At 41.3% G+C, this 23,139-nt stretch overlaps 1 protein-coding gene across 1 annotated transcript in view; it reads left to right on the top strand.

Annotated features, from left to right (window-relative positions):
- Nucleotides 1–23,139, top strand: part of GUCY1A2 (guanylate cyclase 1 soluble subunit alpha 2) — a 217,212-nt gene that overhangs the window by 102,211 nt on the left and 91,862 nt on the right. Inside the window, exon 5 of the mRNA XM_058184553.1 lies at nt 1,934–2,419. Within this exon, the coding sequence (XP_058040536.1) occupies nt 1,934–2,419 (486 nt within the window). The remainder of the gene's footprint in view (nt 1–1,933; nt 2,420–23,139) is intronic.

The following is a 23,139-nucleotide window of genomic DNA, read 5'->3' as shown; positions in this document are numbered from 1 at the left end:
CAGCTTCATTAATAACAATCCTTAACTGTTGGTAATATTCACATATAAAATGCTGACATTTTTCTAGGAATGATGCAAGAAAAGAAAAGAAAAGAAAAGGAAGCTGCATGTTTCTGGCCCAACAAAAAGGCCAAGTTTGTCTTGTTTTCATTATAACATTTTTCTTGGGAAGGACTTCATTGTGACCCTTAGCTTACTTTTCTCTTCAACTTAATCAGGACTATGAACAACTCTTAATTAACAGCAAGTCTGGAATTTCCTGACTTGCAAGTTATATAAACAAACACATAATAGCAGTTGGCATGTGTCTCTCCTTCTTTTCAAATATGTATACATTTTAGAAAAGTTGTTGTAGAATGACAATCATCATCTCCTTTTAATGACCCATAATTCCCTGTGGGGTGGAGTCTGGGCAACTGAATGGAGCTGAGTGTTTACTGGCTGGATGCCCTTCCTGTCACCAATGCAGAGTTTTATTCAGCAGATATATTCTCAGTGTGCCCAGAGAGAGAAATAACTGCCTCTACCTAGGATCGAACTCACAGCCTCCTAATTGAGAGGCGAGAGCTCTACTTCTAGGCCACCGCACCACTCAGTGTTGTAGAACGATAATATGATAATAAAATACATTGTTATATCAGCACTTCAGTGTCCATGGACTTTTTCAGCCTACAATGTTAGAACAACCTTCATACTTTTAAGTGGTCTGATAATTCAAGACATCAGCTTGGAGAGAAAGGAATATCATGCTGCTTAAATATCTTCCAATTTTCCCATGTTTTTGATAATACCAGTTTATTTAAATGTCAATTTTGCTGAGAAAATGCTACTTGGAATGCATTTAAACACTGAATTTTACTTTCCTGCATCTCGTTGTACTGGGTACTTCTTTGCAAATGAACATATTTTTTGGTGGTTTGCCTAAATGTCAAACTATTTGTACATTGTTAGGCAATGACATACAAATAAGTACCTAAAAGCTTCCCCCCCCCAAAAAAAGGTAATTTTAAGAGAAAGGAGAAATTTATATGCATTATAAATTTAAGCATAGCTGTATCAAATGCTACTCATGGATTCTTGGAATGAAGTCTATTTTTTTTTTACTCAAGGCTGTTTACTCATTATTATTGCAATACAAATACGTGCATATCTAAGTCAATTTCTCTTGGTTTTGGCCAAAGAAGCAAATGAACAACCTTCAGAAATAAATACAGTTGGGGGGGAAAAATTAGGAATAGTTTGCCTGATTCCTCTCATGGCTGAAAAATAACCCCTTTGCTTAGTTGAAACTCTGAGCTTTATTTAACTTTCTTTAAATTGCTGTATATCACTTTATTTGACAGCACATATTTTCTCTTAGCAGGCAAGGGTAGAAACTGCCAGATTAAGTGATTTAAACAAAATAAAGAGTTGCTGAGAAAATTTCTTTTTCCTAGCTCCTGAGCCAAGCCAGATGTCAAATAGCTTAGGTCTGGCTTAGGCATGAAACAGTGTGTGAAATATTCAGGGATCCCACCAGTGTATCAATTAATTGACAGGCTTCGCTTGAGAAAGATGCCTGTTGGCCTTATGCTTTTTTCTCTCTGTTGGCATAGTTAATTTCTTGTCTCCCATGGTTATATACTTTTTGTATATTTATCAGCATTACATAGCAAGGGGATTTATAAGCCATCCAGAGCCACACTGGATTTGGGCAGCACCAAAATTAAATCAGAACAAATATGAATGCATAAATAAATAGTCCAAAAAGAATGTACAATAAACAAGTTATTTGAACAATCCAATTGATATTCATAAGTAATGGGAAAAAAGTGTATGCGAAGAAAGAATGCACAGAAAATCATTTGTTAAAACAGACAGATGCTGCTCTGATAGCTTTAAATGTTTGCTTTGAGAGTCTAATTCTGCATTATTAAATGTCTCTTTATTCCAGGTCATGGAAATCAAAGGACAAATGATCCATGTCCCAGAATCAAACTGTATTTTGTTTTTGGGCTCACCGTGTGTGGACAAGCTGGACGAACTGATGGGTCGAGGCCTCCACCTTTCAGACATACCAATTCACGATGCTACCCGTGATGTCATCCTTGTCGGGGAGCAGGCTAAAGCCCAGGATGGCTTGAAGAAGAGGATGGACAAGCTTAAAGCAACCTTAGAACGAACACACCAAGCTCTAGAAGAAGAGAAGAAGAAAACTGTGGACCTTCTTATCTCGATCTTCCCAGAAGAAGTAGCTCAGCAGCTCTGGCAAGGGCAGCAAGTTCAAGCCAGAAAATTTGATGATGTTACCATGCTCTTTTCAGACATTGTTGGCTTCACTGCTGTCTGTGCCCAGTGTACACCCATGCAAGTGATCAGTATGCTCAATGAGCTGTACACCAGATTTGACCACCAGTGTGGATTCCTAGATATCTATAAGGTAAACGTCTTTCACCCTTCAAGTTTTTACAGAAATATGATATTGCTAACATACCTTTTTTTCTTGCTAACAGTGTTCTATTTTTCTTACTAAAAGGTTAATCTAAGTAAATGGTTGTTGCCAGAAATTTGACTATAGGGAAGAAGTGAGCAAAAATCTCACTAGTGAGCCTTCTCTCTCACAAGTGAGCCTAGAAGGCAAAAATCACATATTTAAAGTGATCCTATTTTTACTGTTGATATAAAATCAGCAAATTAGAAGTGAGCTGAGTTGGAACCATGCTTCTTGATTACCATATTCAAAATTGGCATTCCTCTCAGTCCCAGATTGAACTGGCACATTGTATTTTAACAGTTTCAGATTTCTCCTATTTTATTCAATTGTCATTTAGTTCCAAGGCTGAAGACTCTAATTCTATTAGGCGAATAACCAGTACAAATGTGCCCCCTCCTCCACTTTCAAAAATCAAAGCTGAGACCATTGTATATAAAAAACAAAATCACATTACAAATAGTCTTCGACTTACAACCACAATTGAGCCCAAAATATTTGTTGTTAAGCAGGACTTTTGCCCCATTTTATGACCTTCCATGGGACAGTTTTTAAGTGAATCACCGCAGTTGTTAAGTTAGTAACATTGTTACTAACAGTTGTTAAATGAATCTTCTCCATTGAGTCAGAAATGAGTCTTCCCCATTGACTTTACACAAAAACTGATCACATGACCATGGGACACTGCAACCGTCATAAATATGAGTCAAGTGTTTAGAATTTGATCACATGACCATGGGGATGCTGTAATGGTCATAAATGTGAAAAACTATCAGCAGTCACTTTTTCAGTACTGTTGTAACTTTGAACAGTCACTAAACAAATGGTTGTAAGTTGGAAGCTACCTTTAACTGAACTAGAGCAGGGTGTCAAACTCAAGGCCCAGGGGCTGGATTAGGCCCACAGAGTGCTTAGATCTGGCACACAGGGCCACCCTGGAAACAGTGATGGACCAGCCTGCAGGACCTCTGCCAATGAAAACTCCTACGCTTTGGAATGAACTTCCCCCTGGCTTACGTCAAGTGCCTGATCTTCGGACCTTTCGCCGTGAGCTGAAAATGCACCTATTTATTCAAGCGGGACTGGACTGAAATTTTACTGGGGTTATTTATATTTTAAGATTTAAATTTGTTTTAAAATTTGGGCCACATTATAATATGTTTTTTAAACTTTCTCTTAATGTTTATATATTGAATTTTATTTGGCTGTACACTGCCCTGAGTCCTTCGGGAGAAGGGCGGTATAAAAATCGAAATAAATAAATAAATAAATAAATAAATAAATAAAACGGAGCTCGGGGAGGGGCTGCGGGCGGCACTCTCAAGGGTGCCACCCGCAGAAGGTTGCAGGTGGCCATCGTAGCCAAATGGAGCTCAGGAGAGCATTTTCACGGGCAGAACACTTGGGCCACCATAGCTGCCCCTGACATGAGTGACATTGAACTGGCCACTCCCACACTGGCCACTCCCACCCCAACCCACAAAGTCAAACACAACCCTGATGCGGCCTTCAATGAAATCGAGTTTGACACCTCTGATCTAGAGTCTACTTATATATCTAAATTCTAGGACATTCTGAGAAAACATATGTCTGGTATATGGTTACTTTAGAGACAGAAATGTCCAACTTTCTTATTTCTTAGCTGCTGCTCTAGGCTGATTGCTGATTTGTTTAATTGTATACTCAGTAGATAGTATTGAATGATTTATTGCTATCAAATGATATCCGAGTATTAGATTTTCTCCAAAAGTTATGAGACTTACTGGTTGTGATGTTTTGCTGGCCCATAGTGAACTTTTGTATGGGCTTTCTTTGGTTTTTCTTTGGGATGCATAGTGCCAGGGTAATGGTGAGCAGTGTCTATTTGTGTATTCTGTGTCTATTTGTGTGTTTCTATTATCTTCAAACATGTTTCTCAAGCTGAGCATTTATGAATATGAGATGAACAACTCTCTATTAACTTTAAATTCCAAGGGCTGGATGCTAAGAAAAGTATTGGATTTTTTCCCCAGAATCTGTTTTCCTCTTTGGAAAAAACTGCATCAGAAATTCACAGGATCTTTTGATAATAAGTTGCCATATGTGGTGAGCAGATCATGATATAATTTAGGAGCAAGTGCATAAGCATTGCTAATTTTGCAGTTATATCAGCTCAGCTGTCTTAGAGATCTAATTCCCAGTGCAAGAAAATTAAATCATTTTCACCTCACATTTTTCCTTTCTGAAAAAGAGCGTTCTTAGACAGATCAAGAAGATCTTATCTACCCTCCCAGATGATACATTCCCCTCTTTTGTGTCTTGCTTGCTTGGGACATATAATTTTCTATTATAAATTATTGTCTATTAACCTCCCATAAATTCTAGTAAGAGTTAAGAACTATGCCTTTTACCGGGCATCTTTTTTAAAAATCAAATGGTCAAAGAAGATCTGGTCATATGATGGAATGTAGTCCGGAGTTGCAGAAGGGAGGGGCTCTTTCCCGGAAAGCAAAGAGATAGCATTGTTTTTCGAATTTATGGTAGGCAGGAAGATTAAAACTTAAAAAAAAGGTAAAGGTTTCCCCTGCCCAATCATGTTTGACTCTAGGGGGTAGTACTCATCTCCGTTTCTTAGCTGAGGCCAGCGTTGTCTGAAGATACTTCCATGGTCATGTGACCAGTATAACTATACGCCGAGGTACACAAATGCTGTTACTTTCCCATCGAAATGGTACCTATTTATCTACTTGCATTTGTATGCTTTTGAACTGCTAGGATGGCAGGAGCTGGGGCAATGAACAGAAGCTCAACCCATTATGCGGTGCTTGGGCTTGAACCTGGGTTATCAGGAAGGCAAAGGCAATTCCTCCCCCCCCCCAGCAATTCATAGAGTATATTTAATAAGAAGTAAGAATGACACATAGAGTTACTTCTGAGTAATTCTTTATTGCTGTTCATCTCTAGATAGAATCTTGTCAGACTAAAGAGCTGAGGTGGCACAGTGTTTAGAGTGCAGTACTGCAGGCTACTTTAGCTGCAGTTCAGCAGTTCAGATCTCACCAGGTTCAAGGTTGACTCAGTCTTCCATCCTTCCGAGTTGGGTAAAATGAGGACCCAGATTGTTGGTGGCAATATGCTGACTCTTGTAAGCCGCTTAGAGAGGGCTGTAAAAACACTATGAAGCAGTATATAAGTCTAAGTGCTATCGCTATTGCTAAAACAACAATCTGAAAACCATTAGATCATCCTCATCATTTTATCCATTGTCTATCCATTGCAGGATGAAGGCCTGTTCTGCATGTTTCCAACCAATCTGGTCCTGAGCTTTCTTTTGCCAATTAGGTCTGCAATACTTGCTGATGTCGTCAATCCAATTTGTTTTAGGTCTCTGGACGTGGATTTATTTATTTATTTATTTATTATTTAAATTTTTATACCGCCCTTCTCCCGAAGGACTCAGGGCGGTTTACAGCCAGATAAAATAAACATTCCTATTACAAAATAAATACTATTAAAATACCACTAAAAAACTTATTCAATTTGGCCGCAATTAAAATTTAGCAAATAATAAAACCCATTAAAAACCCATTAAAAACCCATCGATAAAACCCAATTAAAAACCCATAAAAAGCTAACCCAGTCCAGCGCAAATAAATAAGTGAGTTTTGAGCTCATGCTAAAGGTCTGGAGGTCCGGAAGTTGACGAAGTCCTGGGGAGTTCGCTCCAGAGGGCGGAGCCCCACAGAGAAGGCCCTTCCCTGGGTGTCGCCAGACGACACTGTCGCTACCGACGGCACCCTGAGGAGTCCCTCTGTGAGAGCGCACGGGTCGGTGAGAGGTATTCGGTAGCAGCAGGCGGTCCCGTAAGTAACCCGCCCTATGCCATGGAGCGCTTTAAAGACGCTCACCAACACCTTGAAGCGCACCCGAAGGCCACAGGTAGCCAGTGCAGCCTGCGCAGGATAGGTGTCACTCGGGAGCCACGAGGGCTCCTCTATCACCAGCAGCTGCATTCTGACCAACTGCAGCCTCCGGATGCCCTTCAAGGGGAGCCCCATGTAGAGAGCATTGCAGTAGTCCAGACGAGACGCCACAAGGGCGTGAGTGACTGTGCACAAGGCATCCCGGTTCAGAAAGGGCGAACTGGCGCACCAGGCGAACCTGGTGGAAAGCTCTCCTGGAGACGGCCGTCAAATGATCTTCAAAAGACAGCCGCATCCAGGAGAACGCCCAAATTGCGCACCCTCTCCATCGGGCCAATGACTGCCTCCCGACAGTCAGCCGCGGACTCAGCTGACTGTACCGGGATGCCGCATCCACAGCCACTCCGCCTTGGAGGGATTGAGCTTGAGCCTGTTTCTCCCCATCCAGACCCGACGGCTTCCAAACACCGGGACAGCACTTCGATAGCTTCATTGGGGTGGCCCGTGGAAAAGTACAGCTGGGTGTCATCAGCGACAGCTGGTACCTCACACCAAGCCACTGATGATCTCACCCAGCGGTTTCATATAGATGTTGAACAGAAGGGCGAGAGAATCGACCCCGCGGCACCCCACAAGTGAGGTGCCGCGGGCCCACCTCTGCCCCCGTCAACACCGTCTGCGACGGTCGGAGAGATAGGAGGAGAACCACCGATAAACGGTGCCTCCCACTCCCAATCCCTCCAACCGCGCAGCAGGATACCATGGTCGATGGTATCAAAAGCCGCTGAGAGGTCTAATAGGACCAGGGCAGAGGAATAACCCCTATCCCTGGCCCTCCAGAGATCATCCACCAACGCGACCAAAGCCGCCTCAGTGCTGTAACCGGTCGGAAGCCGGACTGAACGGGTCCAGATAGACAGTTTCCTCCAGGTGCAGGGGAAACTGATATGCCACCATACTCTCTACAACCTTCGCCGCGAAGGTTGAGACCGGACGATAGTTACCCAAAACAGCCGGGTCCAGGAAGGCTTCTTGAGGAGGGCCTCACCACCGCCTCTTTCAAGGCGGCCGGAAAGACTCCTCCAACAAGGAAGCACTCAGAAGCCCCTGAGCCAGCCTCGTGTCACCTCCTGAGTGGCCAGCACCAGCCAGGAGGGGCACGGGTCCAGTAAACACGTGGTGGCATTCAATCTACCCAGCAACCTGTCCATGTCCTCGGAGTCACAGGGTCAAACTCATCCCAAACAACATCACCAAGACCGCCTCAGATACCCCGCCTGAATCGCCACAATTTTGGTCCAGACCGTCCCTAAGCTGAACGATTTTATCGATAGATAACCGTTAAACTCTCAGCACGCCCCGCATCGGGTCATCCCGCCCCCTGGTGAAGGAGGGAGCGGGTCACCCAAACAGGGCAGCTGGGCGGTTATCTGTCGACGCAATGAGGGAGGAGGCGAGAACGCCGCTTCCTCAGTGCCACTAGGTAGGTCCTAGTATAGGATCTAACTAGTGTCCGATCAGCCTCTGAACGGCTGGACCTCCAGGAACTCTCTAGGCGTCTTCTCCGGCGTTTCATCCCCTCAGCCTCGGAGAACCAAGGAGCCGGTTGGGATCTGCGCCGGGTCAGAGGTCGCAAAGGCACGACACGGTCTAAGGCCCGCCGCAGCCCGCTCCCAGGCTGCAGCTAGTTCCTCTGCCGTGCCGTGAGCCAGACCTCAGGAAGTGGCCCAAGCTCCGTCCGAAACCTCTCTGGGTCCATCAGGCGCCTGGGACGGTACCATCGTAATGGTTCCGCCTCCTGCGGTGTTGGGTAGCGGTCAGAAAGTCCAGGCGAAGGAGAGTGATCTGACCATGACAAAGGTTCAATGACTATTTCCTTTAAGTCCAGATCTCTCGACCACTGACCAGAGACAAAAATCAGGTCCAGTGTGCCTCCCCCGATGTGAGTGGGGCCATCCACTACTTGAGTCAGGTCCAAGGCCGTCATGGAGGCCAAGAACTCCCGAGCTACCGTCGATGACGAGCCGGCAGATGGCAAGTTAAAGTGGAATCCATTCTATAACTGCCTTGGCCCACTAGCCATCAATTCTTCTTGCTATGTGACCAGCCCATTTCCATTTCAATTCGTTTACTCTCTTGATGATATCATATACTTTTGTTTGTTCACTAATCCATGTGCAGGTCCATCTTCTCTCTAAACCATATATATCATTAAATTAGATATACTCTGAATTTCTGGGGGTGGGGAGCTTTGCCCTCTTCCTGTCTACCAGAGATACCAAGCTCCGCTGTTTCTTTGCCCGCTGGGAATCAGCCCCTCCCTCCTATTTCTATGGAGATTCTGAGTCATCTAGGTCAGGGGTCTCCAACCTTGGCAACTTGAAGACTTGTAGACTTCAACTCCCAGAATTCCTCAGCCAGCAAAGCTTCAAGTTGCCAAGGTTGGAGACCCCTGATCTAGGTCATGGTTGTCGCAAAGGTGCTTTTTTTTTCAAAAGGCAACTGGACTTTGTTTTTCCTTGAAGATGTTTCGCTTCTCATCTAAGAAGCTTCTTCAGTTCAGACTGAAGAACTGAAGTCAGAACTGAAGAAGGTTCTTGGATGAGAAGCAAAACATCTTCAAGGAAAAACCAAGTCCACTTGCCTTTTGAAAAAAGCATCTTTGAGCTTCCGTCCTGTGATTAGGCACTACATTCTACTACAGGACATTACTTACTATTCAAAAAAGTACTCCTTCCATCTCAATGTGAATAATTAAGTACAGTAGTGGCAGTGAGGATTATGTTGTGCTCTTAAAAAGGCAGTGAATCTTTTTCTTTCTGGCATCAAAAGACCACAAATTGAGCAACCATGCTTAAAAATCCAAACTCACTCAATGTCTTCATCTGTGCTCTGTACAGAAGCTTAATTACATTCTGTTACATCCATGCTGTATGGTGTTTTGATTTCCCACAGCTGTAATTTGAGCATCACTAATACAAGTTCTTGCCAGAAATCTTTGAAAAAAAAGAACAAATTTCTATGGTGTAAGACCGCTAACAGGGTAATAATCTCTCCTTAGCATTTTTCTTTTTTTAAGGGATGGCTTCATTGACCTTAGTTAGACAAAACAGTTTGAAATATTCATTTGGACTACGCATCGCAGTCTGTGATCTCGCACCGAAAACCATGCCATTCTTCTTCTTCTTCAGATTCTTCATTAGAATGTGCTTCCTGTATAAACATTAGAGCAATGAAACACTTAAATAACCTTCCCTCTAATGGTTGTACTTTTCTGATGTTAACAGATTAACAGAGTTGGAAGGGACCTTGTATGGTAGGTCATCTAGTCCAACCCCTCACCCAAGCAGGAAACCCTACACCATTTCTGACAAATGGCAGTCCAATCTCTCTTAAAAGCTTCCAGTGATGAAGCTCCCACAACTTCCGAAGGCAAGCTGTTCCATTGGTTGATTATTCTCACTGTCAGAAAAATTTATCCTTATTTCTAGGGTGAATCTCTCCTTGATCAGTTTCCATCCATTATTCCCTGTCTGGCTTTTGGGTGCCTTGGAAAATAGCTTGACTCCTTCCTCTCTGTGGCAGCCCCTCAAATATTGGAACACTGCTATCATGTTTCCCCTGGTCCTTCTCTTCACTAGACTAACCATGGCCAGCTCCTGTAACTATTCATCATATGTTTTAGCCTCCAGTTCCTTAATCATCCTGGTTGCTCTTCTCGGCACTTTTTCTAGAGTCTCGACATCTTGTTTGTAGTGGTGACCAAAACTGGATGCAGTATTCTACTTGTGGTCTTACTAAGGCTTTATAGAATAGTATTAGTACTTCACTTGATCTGCATTGTATCCCTCTGTTAATACAATTTAGGATTGCATTGGCTTTTTTGGCTGCTGTTGTACATTGCTGGCTCATATTTAACTGGTTGTCCATTAAAACTCCAAGATCCCTCTCACAGTTACTGCTATGAATCCTGGTTTCACCCAGTCTATATGTGAATTTTTGAAACAGTACCTGCCAATTTCTAAATGCTGGTCTGAGACTACTTTTCCATTCAAAACTGTTAGTTTTGAGATAGGGTTATCTTAAATCCCCTGAGATAGGGGATTGAATCCTGAATAGGATTCAAATAAAATCGAACTCTAGATTTTCAGAACAATATGTTCTGAATATGTTATCTTGATATCTAAAATCAAGATACTTTTTAGTAGTATACAGAATAATAGAGTTGGAAAGGACCTTGGAGGTCTTCTAGTCCAATCCCCTGCTCAAGCAGGAGACCCTATAACATTTCAGACAAGTTGCTGTCTAGTCTTAAAAACTTCCAGTGTTGGGGCACCCCCAACTTCTGAAGGCAAGGAGTTCCACTGGTTAATTGTTCTTACCGTTAGGAAATTTCTCCTTAGTTCTAAGTTGCTTCTCTCCTAGATTAATTTCCATCCATTGCTTCTTGACTTGCCTTCTGGACCAAAGTTTTTGTACACTGTTGAGAAAATGTGAGCCGCTGGGGCAGGGGAAGCAAAGTGGAATACATGCATGTGTTTGTGCCTAAGAGAGATTAAAAAATTTAAGTCTGAAAGGTTAAATAAGCAGACATGTTAAAATTCTGGCTTGTAGGTCTTAAAGTGGTAGCTGGCATGGAATGGTTTGCTTTTAGTTTCCTGCTGTTAAATTACACATTAAAAGCTATCTAAAAATATACTTTTCTGATGCTACTTTCCTATACAAATGATTAGTGTAGTTGCTATAGAGATATTAGATGATCACAAAGAAGACAGCTCATGTGACACCAAAGGGGAGGAAAAATTATGTGACTTAATCTACTTTAAAAACAAAACAAAACAAAGCCTCATTTTAGCATGCATATATTCAAGCAGAGTCTATATACTTAAAATGCCATCAGCAAAAGATTTTTCAAATTACAATTCTAGTTTCACCAAGCAGTTCTGGGACATTATACTAATTTGCTCAAGAACAAAGCTGAAGTGGCTCCCATTTATTTTAACTAATGTTTTCGAAGTGAGAAAAAAACTCAGTCCTTCGGGCAGTTGTTTTTGACAATTTGAAAAACAACAGTACTGCATATTACTCTGTAATATTTAGAATTGTACCCTCAACCACTGAAGGAAAGATTATCCTGTGTGCTGCTTATAAACTGACTGGGTTCATAAATAAAGCAAGATAGCTGAAGGAAGAAACGGTGATGAGGCAAGAGAGATTTAGTGTAGAGAAATACAAAGCCAAGGAAAGCAGATGATTGAAAAAAAGGTGCACATTGGCCACATTTAACACCTTTATAACAGAATAACAGAATTGGAAGGGACCTTGGAGGTCTTCTAGTCCAACCCCCTGCTCAAGCAGAAGACCCTATACCATCCCAGACAAGTGGCTGTCCAGGCTGTTCTTAAGGGTACTACATCACATCCACCCACAACTTCTGAAGCCAAGCTGTTCCACTCGTTAATTGTTCTCAGTGTCAGGAAATTTCTCTTTAGTTCTAGATTGTTTTTCTCTGTGATTAGTTTCCATCCATTGCTTCTTGTCCTGCCTTCAGGTGTTTTAAAAGGTGGACTCATCCTTCTTCGTAGTAGCCCTTCAAATACTTGAACATGCCCCCACCCCTGGTCTTTCTTTCTATCCAGAAAGGGAATAAATTCTATCCAGTTAAATATGCACTGTTACTGAAATCTGAAGACTCAGTGGCACAGAAACAAGTTCAAAACCTCACTCAATCATGAAATCCGCCAAAAAACCCAAATGATTTTGGGTTTTCAGCTGACTATGGAATTATTTTAGCAGTATAACATTTATAGCAGAAGTCCTCAACCTGTGGGTTGTGGCCTACTACCGGGCCATGGCCTATTTGCAACTGGGCCATGTGAGCAGCTGGCCGGCATGCTCAAAGCTACACTTGTGCGAATGGCGGGCACTGCCGCTTGCAACTGCCACTCGCAGCCACACTCATTTGTATGAGCCGCCACTCACACAAATGAAGCTGTGGGCGTGTGCACATGTGCCTTCCCCTCACACAAAACCATCCCCTCTTTCCCCTTTTCCCCATGCCAGGCCACCAACCTAGAACAGAGGTCACCAACCTTTCGGACCTCAGGGACCACTAAATTCATAATTTTAAATCCCGTGGACCACTAATATGATCTGCCTAATGACCGGCTGGGTGGGCATGGCAAGGTGGTCATGTGACTGGGTGGGCATGTCCAACTCAATGTCACTCATGTCGAGGGGCGCCTTGCCAGCCTCTACTGGCTACTCCTCACCTGCCCTCTGGGGCTCTTTAGGGCCCCAATGGGAAGCAGTTACTGGAGCTAAGCAGCCACTATGAGAAAGAGTTGGCAAAACAGCTCAGTTGAAATTGGATCTGACCGAGAAGGAGGCTCAGTAGAAGCACCTTACTGAGGACTACTAGGCTTTCCAAACAGAGGAAAGACCTGCAGGAGTGCAAGGCCAGGTACCGGTGCCTGGAGGCTCAGAGGGCTGAGATGGTCAGCCAGTTCCAGGCCATGATGCAGTCCCACTGGAACGAGGCCCTCCGGCTCTTCGCCACCAGCGACTCTTCCCCCAGCCTTTGCCCAAAGCCCCACACCAGGAGGCTGAAGCAGACCCCAAGTCAGAATTTCTGCCCTCCTCCGACCCACACAAGAAGACCCCGAAGGGGGAGACTCTCTGCAGCAACACAAGCATTCATTGCACCTATCTGTCCCAGGGGCCGTAGTTTTAGGACACCTGCTTTAGTGCAATATAAAAAATGCAAATAATTTTTCTGGGGACCACCAAAAATTTCTCACCGACCACCAGTGGTCCACGGACCACCAGTTGGTGACCGCTGACCTAGAAAGCTGGGGAAGGCTGATTTATAGGCCAAGCAGCCCAAGAGAAAGGGAACCATAGAAGCCTTCTTAGTAGACAGCTTTGATAGTACTTTATATTACTGTGTTTTATTTTCAGACTGTGATTTCAACAATTGTTGTGACTAGCAGAAATGTAACTGCAACAAAACTGCAATAATTAAAAAAGCTTTATTTGTTGACAGTTTGCTTATCAGAGTAACACCAGTATAATTTGCTATGGAGAACAATGGGGAACATTTACCCTATCCTATGTGATGTTTTTAACTTGTGTGATGTTTTAAAAGTTATTAATGGTGATCTTTCTTGAGAATACTTTATAAAACATACTTGTTATATGCTCTGGGAAGTTTTAAAGAAAAAACATCAACAGAAAATTAATATTTCCCAAACCATATCTGGGCATTTTATTATCTATGATGTACGCTTTATTTGTATTCTGCTGAAATTCTCATAACCAGGACAATATAAAAAATAAAATACAGGTAGTCCTCAATTTAGCGACCATTTGAAGTTACAAGGGAGCTCCCTGGAGGTGCTTACAAACCAGTTTGGAAATTCCAATGCCCCCCCCACCCCTGTAATCATGTGACTGCATTTAAGGTGCTTGGTAACCAGCTTGCAATTATGACCACCGTCCAGTGGTGAAATCTGAACCAGTTTGCCACTGGTTCACTGGCTGCGCATGTGCTGTGCGTGCCACATGCACGCTGCATGCATGCACATACACATTGCACACCAAATGTGAGCTGCGTGTGCATGCGCAGTGCACACCAAATGCACACTGCATGCATGTGCACAGTACGTGCACCAAATTGCACTGCGCAGAGAAAATGGAGGCATGGGAAGGTAAGTAGAACAGCTTTGCCGTGCATTTTAGATTCACTAGAAAGCAGGATTTCCTGCTCTCTAGCGATTTTAAATCATGCAGTACAGCTGATCATTGGAAATACCGGTTCGGAGGAACCAGTAGCTTTTTTTTTACTACTGATTCGCCCGAACCAGTGAGAACTGGTAGCATTTTACCACTGCCACTGTCCCATGGTCATGCTTCAGTTTTGCTGAAAACCAGCATTTACTTTTCCTTTTTGTCAAAACCAATCCTTAGCGAACAGTGAGTTTGCTTAACAACCACCACAAAAAAGTTTGTAAAATTAGATGACCTGATTTACAACTGTCCTGACTTACAGCCATGATGGGCAGTCTCCTTTAAGTTGCAAGTTGAGGCTGCAATGTAAATAATAACTCTCACCCTCCCAAATCATCATTAAACCAAATTTGGAATGACTGCCCAGTCACCACTGAATTAGTGATTTAACGTCTACTGAAACATAAATGTTTCCAGCATTTTCCAGAATCCCTCAAGAAAGTGGGCATAAAGATGGAGCATCACCACATGTGGCAATATTTCTACAGGCAATTTCCAGTTTCAGTTTCTCATCAGACCGCTCCCATTTGTTTCTTGCTCCCAGATCAGAGCAGTTTAGAACAACCACACATGCCACTCAAAGCAGCTAACAGAAATATTTGAATGTTTATTATGAAAGATCAGCAGTCATCATAAAAGTTAAGAGGCAAAATGGCACAAAAGACAAACAAAGTGCAGGAGAGGCATGAACTATAGGGAAAGATGCACACATGTTATCCCAACGATGCTTTTTTTTGAAGAGGCAGCTGGATTTTCTGGTTTTTCTTGGAATATGTTTCGCTTCTCATCCAAGAAGCTTCTTCAGCTCTGACTGGATGGTGGGAAATGGAAGAATTTATACTCCTTGCAGACAGCTGGACATTTGCAATATTTTAGTGGGTCCTTAAGGTCACCTGGAAGTTTATCTGTGTCATCAGGGTCACCTGAGTGGTGCAAATGGGTGTGGAGCCTTCTTGGAACTGTTGAAAGGACTGTGTTGTAGATTAGAGATAGATGATGTCATATCCCTCTCCTTCTGTTGAGAGGGGACTGTTCAATTTTGACATAGCCTCTTTAACCCCTCTTTCAAAAGGCCATCTATGTCAAAATTGAACAGCCCCCTCTCAACAGACGGGGAGGATACGACATCATCTATCTCCAATCTACACAGTCCTTGAATGCAAATATCCAGCTTTCTGCAAGGAGCATAAATCCTTCCATTTCCCACCATCCAGTCAGAGCTGAAGAAGCTTCTTGGACTAGAAGCGAAACATCTTCAAAGAAAAACCAGAAAGTCCAGTTGCCTCTTGAAAAAAAAGCACCTTTGGGACAACCATGACCTGGATGGAAGACTGAGAATCTCATAGACACATATGTTATGTAGAAACAAGAAGGCTGAGATTTCTGCTCCTGACTTGGGCACAGAGCCAACAGGATGATCTTTAGGCCAGTCACTCTGCCAGCCCTAGGAAGGAAACAATGGTAGACTTTGTTTCTTTGTCTTCTGAAGTCTAGCAATAGTTTGTGCAGCCTCACAGCTGCCGTGTTCTGCAGTTCAGTGTTCAACCACCATAGAGGACAAGGCTACTATGCTTTGTTTCATGCTGTACCAGGCAATGAGTTGCTCCCTGTGTCAAAATAAATCTATGGCCTGTAAATTGACCTCCTATCAGATTTATCTTCACCTCAGGCCAAACCTGTACACCCAGTAAGTTTTGCATCATTAGTTACAGAGTATTTTAAATAAAAGACATAGCTCTTTTTAAGCATGTACTTAAGGGTTGTTATTTTTTTACTGCTGTCTGATATTCCTGGGTTGGCTAACTGACATTTATATTCAGTAGTCTGCCTTTACTGGCTATGTCGGATCTACTCACAGTTAACCTATATAATTACTTTTCTACACTGCAATTTAGAAACTCGATAAGGCTTGTTACCTATTGGGTTTGATTGAGCAAGCGTGGCTTGGTGGTCAGGTGACTGAATGGGCATGGCCAATAATAATAAATAATAAAATTAATAAAGTATACAAAACTTGGGAGCGCACCAGTCTACCTTCTTTAAAAATAGAGGCACCGGTCTATTAGCCGCCTACAGCGCTGATCAGCTATAGTGCGGCCCTTTGAAGCGCCGCGGTAGTCATTTAAGGCAGTTTGCAGCTATATCACCGCCTAGAGCTTCAAGGACAGAGAAGAGGAACAGCGAGGCGTGGGCGGTGGTGGTGGTGGGGGCAGGGATTTTTGATACCAGTTCTCCGAACTACCCACCCCCACCGCTACCAGATCGCATGATCCGGTCTGAACCGGGAACATTTCATCCCTGGCTAATATCCCAAGAAATTTTATTTTCTGTTCCTTTCTTGGATTATCCCCTATATTCAAGCTGTCTTTTTTTTTTTTTTGTCCTCTGCACATAAAGTTAGATCTTGACATAGCAGAGGATGTACATTAGGATGGCCAACTGTGACAATTTTACAATCTGTAGACCCAGAATTCCTGAGCCAGTCATGTTGGCTGTAATTAACTGTGAAATTATTATTAATGAATAATTAACTATTAATTAATTAAGCAATTAACTATTACTGACTATTACTGCATATAATTAATTATATGTTGTTTTCCTTTGTCAGTTTCCTGGGTGCAAACAAATATTGTTAATAAAAATAAATATTGCAGCTCATCTGAGTTTACCCTTTTATTCTTCAATAAAGTGAGTAAGGCTTCATTCCATATATTTAATTTTCTACTTTTTAAATTTCAAACTGAAGCCTTTTGTTCTTCCTTGATAGCCCAGGATTATTCCTAACTGAGTTCTGCAATTTAATTTATTCCTTTTTTTTTTTTTTGCTTTGGAGACACATACATAAGTTTTGCACTCGTATATTGTTAATTGTGACAGATTGGGTTTGCTCTCCTTCCCCAACTCATAGGGGATTTTATCTGCATATTTTGTAGGCAAACAATTTTGCAGGTAAGTATCTTAAGTGCTTGTCCCCAGAGATTAACTGACAACCTCTATCAAACCAAAGGCATTTTCTCATATTTAGCAGGTTTTATTTTTTGTTTCTTTCTGCAACCCCATTTTGCTCAAAGCTGTAGCTTAACACTTTTTTCAAAGAACTATTTGTTCTTCAAATAGTTTTCAAATTTCTGGTTGTAATGTTCTCCCTGTTATCATACTTTAAACTCTTTATTTTTATATTGAACTTGTTTTCAGTGTCAGCATAGAACACGTTGAATTTCTTAAACATGTCACTCTTATTGGGTATGAGATAGGTAGAGGTAGTCCTTGACTTATGACCACAATTGAGCCCAAAATTCCCACTGTTAAGCAAGGCAATTGTTAAGTGGGTTCTGCCTCATTTTATGACCTTTTTGCCACAGTTGTGAAGCGAATCACTGCTGTCGTTAAGTGAATCATGCAGTCATTAAATGAATCTGACTTCCACCATTACCTTTGCTTGTCAGATTAAATGAATCTGACTTCCCCCATTACCTTCAGCTTGGAAGGTTACAAATAGTGATCACTTGAACCCAGGACAGTGCAACTCTCATAAATACATGTCAGTTGCCAAGCACCCGAATTTTGATCATGTGACCATCAGGATGCTGCAGTAGTCGTAAGTGTGAAAAACAGTCATGAGTTATTTTTTTCAGTGCCGTTGTGACTTCAAACGGTCATTAAACGAATGGTGTAAGTTGCAAACTACCTGTACATGTATATTTCATATGAATAAAATATGCAATGTACAAGTATGTGTGTGTATATATTTTCTGAGGTTTTCACGGGTGTTTGTATGTAGGTCTTTGGTTGTTCGGGTTTTCTCCCGTGTAAAATTAGAAGTGTCTTGGCGACGTTTCGACGAAGTCTCATTCGTCATCTTCAGGCTTCAGCTTCGTGCTTCTGGGAGCAATACACACACACACACACACACACATACACACACACATGGGATAGGATTTCCTGCCTGAGCAGGGGGTTGGACTAGAACAGGGGTCTGCAACCTTGGTCCCTTTAAGACTTGTTGACTTCAGCTCCCAGAGTTCTTCAGTCAGCTTTGCTGGCTGAGGGACTCTGGGAGTTGAAGTCCACAAGTCTTAAAGGGTCCAAGGTTGCAGACCCCTGGACTAGAAGACCTCCAAGGTCCTGTCCAACTCTGTCATTCTAATTCTAATATTTTAATGTTACAAGGTAGCTTTTTTCACTCTTCAATTTTATTGGGATTTGATCCCAAATATCTGAAAACTCAAGTTCCATCAGCCGCCTGGCTTATTTGAACTTCCAGCTGGGAAAATTGCTTCTTTTAGGTTTTTTTTTTCTTTAGTTAGCAACCCCTTAGTTTTTTTGCAAAGACAAGCATTCACTCCAGTTGGTAAGTTCTCATTTTTTTATTTTCTTAATAAGAGACTTATAGGGTGACCAAAATTTCACAGTATTATTTTTCTGCACGCATCCTGTTAATCTGTTTGCTTTAGGCTGAATAAACTTCAGCAAATTAGTTTCATTGTGCTTTCCTTTTAAAACTACTTGATGGTTCACTCTAACAGTGCAAATTTGGTGCTTGAGCACTATGTGACGGTCACATTGCATAAGATAACATATGTAGAGAACATACAAATATGCCGCTTGGAATATCATATCCCTGATTTCTTTAGAATTTATCAGACATTTCAGTTATAAAAGTTATAAAATATTACCAGCTTAGAACATTGGTGCACACTTTCTTCACCAGGAATGTGGGTAACCTCTTCAATACACCAATGGATAATTAGTAAGAGGATCAAGAAAGCTTTATCTCCATGTACTTAGAGATAAATTTGGTGCTAAAATATAGATAGCCGGATATATATTTGATTTATTTCGGATTTATAGTTGTGTGTCTCTGTGTGTGTATACACATATATACACACATAAAAGGGATGCGGTGCCTCAGTGGCTAAGATGCTGAGCTTAGCGATTGAAAGGTCGGCAGTTCAGCAGTTTGAATCCATAGTGCCGTGTAACGGGGTGAGCTCCCGTTACTTGTCCCAGCTTCAGCTAACCTAGCAGTTCGAAAGTACGTAAAAAATGCATATCGAAAAATAGGGACCACCTTTGGTGGGAAGGTAACAGTGTTCCGTGCGCCTTTGGTGTTTAGTCATACTGGCCACATGACCACAGAGAGGTCTTCAGACAGCACTAGCTCTTCGGCTTTGAAACAGAGATGAGCACTTCCCCCTAGAGTCGGGAACGACTAGCACATATGTGCAAGGGGAACCTTTACCTTTACACACACATATAAATCAGACCAAGAAGAACATTGCTTTTTTACTGCAAATGTTTGATAAAGATGTGACACTTGAGAGTGCAGGATCCTAAACAGGCCCTCCTCTGATGACCTCACTGGGTAGGCACATATATAATCTATACTTGGAAAAAAAATTGTAATTCTTTTGAAACTTACACTGGATTGCAGTCTAACAAAGTAATCCTAGTTGCAGTTATTCATGCTACTGCTACCATACTAATAATACCATACTAATACTAATGCTAATACTAATACTAATACTAATACTAACCATACTAATACTAATACTAATGCTAATGCTACTGCTACCATACTAATAATACCATACTAATAATATTCAGTGAGATTGCATCCCTTAAAAGTGCACAGGTAGTCCTTGACTTATGATAGGTTTCTTAGTGACCATTCAAAGTTATGACAGACAATGAAAAAAGCGACTTATAACCTGGATTTGAGGTTCCAACAATCGTCCCTCTCCCAATAGCCCCATAATTGCATTTTGGGTATTTGGCAACCATCCCACGTTTATAGCCATTGGCAGTGTTCCATGGTCATGTGACTGGGATTTACAACGTTTTTGTTGGAAACTGGTTTTTATGTTGGGCTTCTGGTGAAAAGGGCCTCATAGCGAACAGTGGGTCCCCTTAACAACCATACGCTTGCTTAACAACCACCTCAGAAAAGACTGTAAAATTGGGGTGGACATGTAGCAACCCACTTAATCGTCATCATGACTCATGACCAAAATTACAAGCTCCATTATGGTTTGTAAGTCAAGGAGTACCTGTGCAACGTTAGGTTTTAAGAATATCTGTTGCATGTGGTTCTGCCCAGGCATATTAATAGAATAGAATAGAATAGAATAGAATAGAATAGAATAGAATAGAATAGAATAGAATAGAATAGAATAGAATAGAATAGAATAGAATAGAATAGAATAACAGAGTTGGAAGAGACCTTGGAGGTCTTCTAGTCCAACCCCCTGTCCAGGCAGGAAACCCTACACCACTTCAGAAATATGATTATCCAACATCTTCTTAAAAATGTTCAGTATTGGAGCATTCCCAACTTCTGGAGGCAAATTGTTCCACTGATTAATTTTTCTAACAGTCAGGAAATTTCTCCTTAGTTCTAAGTTGCTTTTCTCCTTGATTAGTTTCCATCCATTGCTTCTTGTCCTGCCCTCAGGTACTTTGGAGAATAGCTTGATTCCCTCTTCTTTGTGGCAACCCCTGAGATATTAGAACACTGCTATCATGTCTTCCCTAGTCCTTCTTTTCATTAAACTAGACATATTCAATTTCTGCTTGTTGAACATTATTGCTTGGCTTCTGTCTAAATATTCTTTTCATGTTTCCTGTGCACTTTTTAAAAAGGCTCACTCCTCCTTTATATAGTCAATGGACAACCAATGGAGTGAAATATTATTTTCCTTGGACAAAAAAAAACCTTCCTAAAAATAAAAAAAGGGCAAAATGTCCTTTAATATCAGTTAGAGAGACTACATGGTGAGAATTGATTGCTGCTTTCCATTCCCTTGAAAGTAGCTGTCTATGGTTCAGCACATTGTTCTTGTCAGACTTTCCCTTCATCCTTATGTCCTCAGAGGATTCCTGCTTCGACTACTAAGTAGGAACTATAGTGTGAAGTTAGAATGAGAGGTTTTTTTGGTTGCCAGGTGGGCCATCATTAAATTCTGGCTGTATATGTGTTGTTGTTGGGTTTTTTTTTTAAGCCTGATAACACCAATTACTTCGTAATTAGACTCACGGGGAAGGAGAAACAAGCTTTAGAAGAGCACACTTTAAACAGATGGTGGGATTACCACTTCTCTTTGCCCTCTCCTTCCTTCTTTCTTTGCTCATCACTGGCTCATTTTCAAAAGCAAACTGCTGGGCAGATCCGGCACTTTTATTTATTTATTAAGTAATCAAATTTATATAGCTGCCAATTTCACGAGAAGTATTACTCTCTCAGGAGGAGATGGAGGTGTATGCAGACAAGGAGAGGGCAAAAGAAGGAAAGGAGAGGGACTTTTTTTTTTTTAAAAGAATAGAAATACCGTATTTTTCAGAGTATAAGACACACCTTAGTTTTTGGGGAGGAAAAAAAGAAAAAAAATTTGTTTTAAAAAAAGAAACCTGCTTGAAACTGTTTGAAGATATTCTTCGTTTATTTGTTTGCAACAATTACTAACAGTCCCAGTCCAAATTCCTTTTCTTGCATTGCAGCTATTAGAATGAAAGAGAGGAACCTTCCGTTGGCTTCTAGCTTCCATTGGGGATGGTTTGCTGGTGTCTTTGATTAGGGAAAAAGAATGAATCTGGGTTTCTCATTTATTTATTTGATTATTTGTTTATTCAATTTCTAAAGCACCCATCTCACTCAGCGACTCCAGTTAGCTTGCAATTCTATTGTTTGGAACCCCACCCTGTCACTCTCAGAAGCTAGTAGTTACACACACACACATATAGATAGATATCTAGCTATCTATCCATCTATCTATCTATTTTCATCATCATAATGCCCATAAGGCTTGAGCGACATCATCCATACAAATAACTAATCTTTGAAGAGGAATCACATATTTTTTAAGTGATTGAATCTGCATAGATTTACATATCATCAAAGAAACTTCTGTACGAATTCAATTTTAAGAAAATTCTCACATGGCCCAACACACACTCTAGCTGATTTATCAAAAGTGTTTCCCCAGACTATTTTACAGATTAATTTTAAAAGAAAGATAATCACAGTTCCCGGGTTTATTTTATAAAATACATAGCATAGATGGGAAAAGGGAAGGAAAGAAGAAAGATAAGACATCAATTCTTAGTGCTGTATCCTTTTTCAAGAATATTTTATTAAATGTAGTTAGAAATCTTGATTTCAGATTTGCTTTAGAAATGTTTACAGACACCATATGCAACATGGTGGCTGAGAAACAGGCAAATTCTATGCTAGTGTTCATTAGGAATGGGTTGAAAATAAAATTGCTTACCTTGCAATGTTCCATACCTGAAATATTGCATACAGTTCTACTTACCAAGGTATATGTGACTGAAGAGGAATCCCTCCTGTCCCACTCATAAAATAAGCAATAATTGGAAATGGCAACAGCTCCTTCTAACTGGAATTGTTTCTTTTAATCATATCTAAGGTAGGCATTTACTCCTTGTATAAAAGAAATGGGGAATGGCTGTTAAAGTTGTACCCACAAGTGGTGGTATTAAGAATAATTCATTTTAACCATTAATAAAATTAATAGCTACCTTATTTGATTAAATATAACAGTCCTTTTTTTATTTATTTATTTATTTATTTATTTATCAAACTTCTATACCGCCCTTCTCCCGAAGGACTCAGGGCGGTGTACAGCCTTCATTTAAAACAATAAATATACATATTAAAATAACCATTAAAAAGCTTATTCAATGAAAGGCCAGATTAAAACCGTCGATTGACCATAAAAATACCCAATAAAATTACCATTAAAAGTTTAAAATTTAAATTTAGAATTTAAAAAGTCAGGCCAGTCCTGCTTGTATAAATAAATAAGTTTTCAGTTCCCGGCGGAAGGTCCAAGGTCAGGCAATTGGCGAAACCGGGGAAGTTCGTTCCAGAGAGTAGGTGCTCCCACAGAGAAGGACCTTCCCTGGGGCCGCCAGCCGACACTGCTTGGCGGACGGCACCTGAGAAGACCTCTCTGTGAG

This window comes from Ahaetulla prasina, chromosome 5 (assembly GCF_028640845.1).
Source record: "Ahaetulla prasina isolate Xishuangbanna chromosome 5, ASM2864084v1, whole genome shotgun sequence".
NCBI classification, from domain to species: Eukaryota; Metazoa; Chordata; class Lepidosauria; order Squamata; family Colubridae; genus Ahaetulla; species Ahaetulla prasina.
Note: the sequence above shows the minus strand (reverse complement) of the source record. Positions and strands in the feature narration are given on the sequence as shown.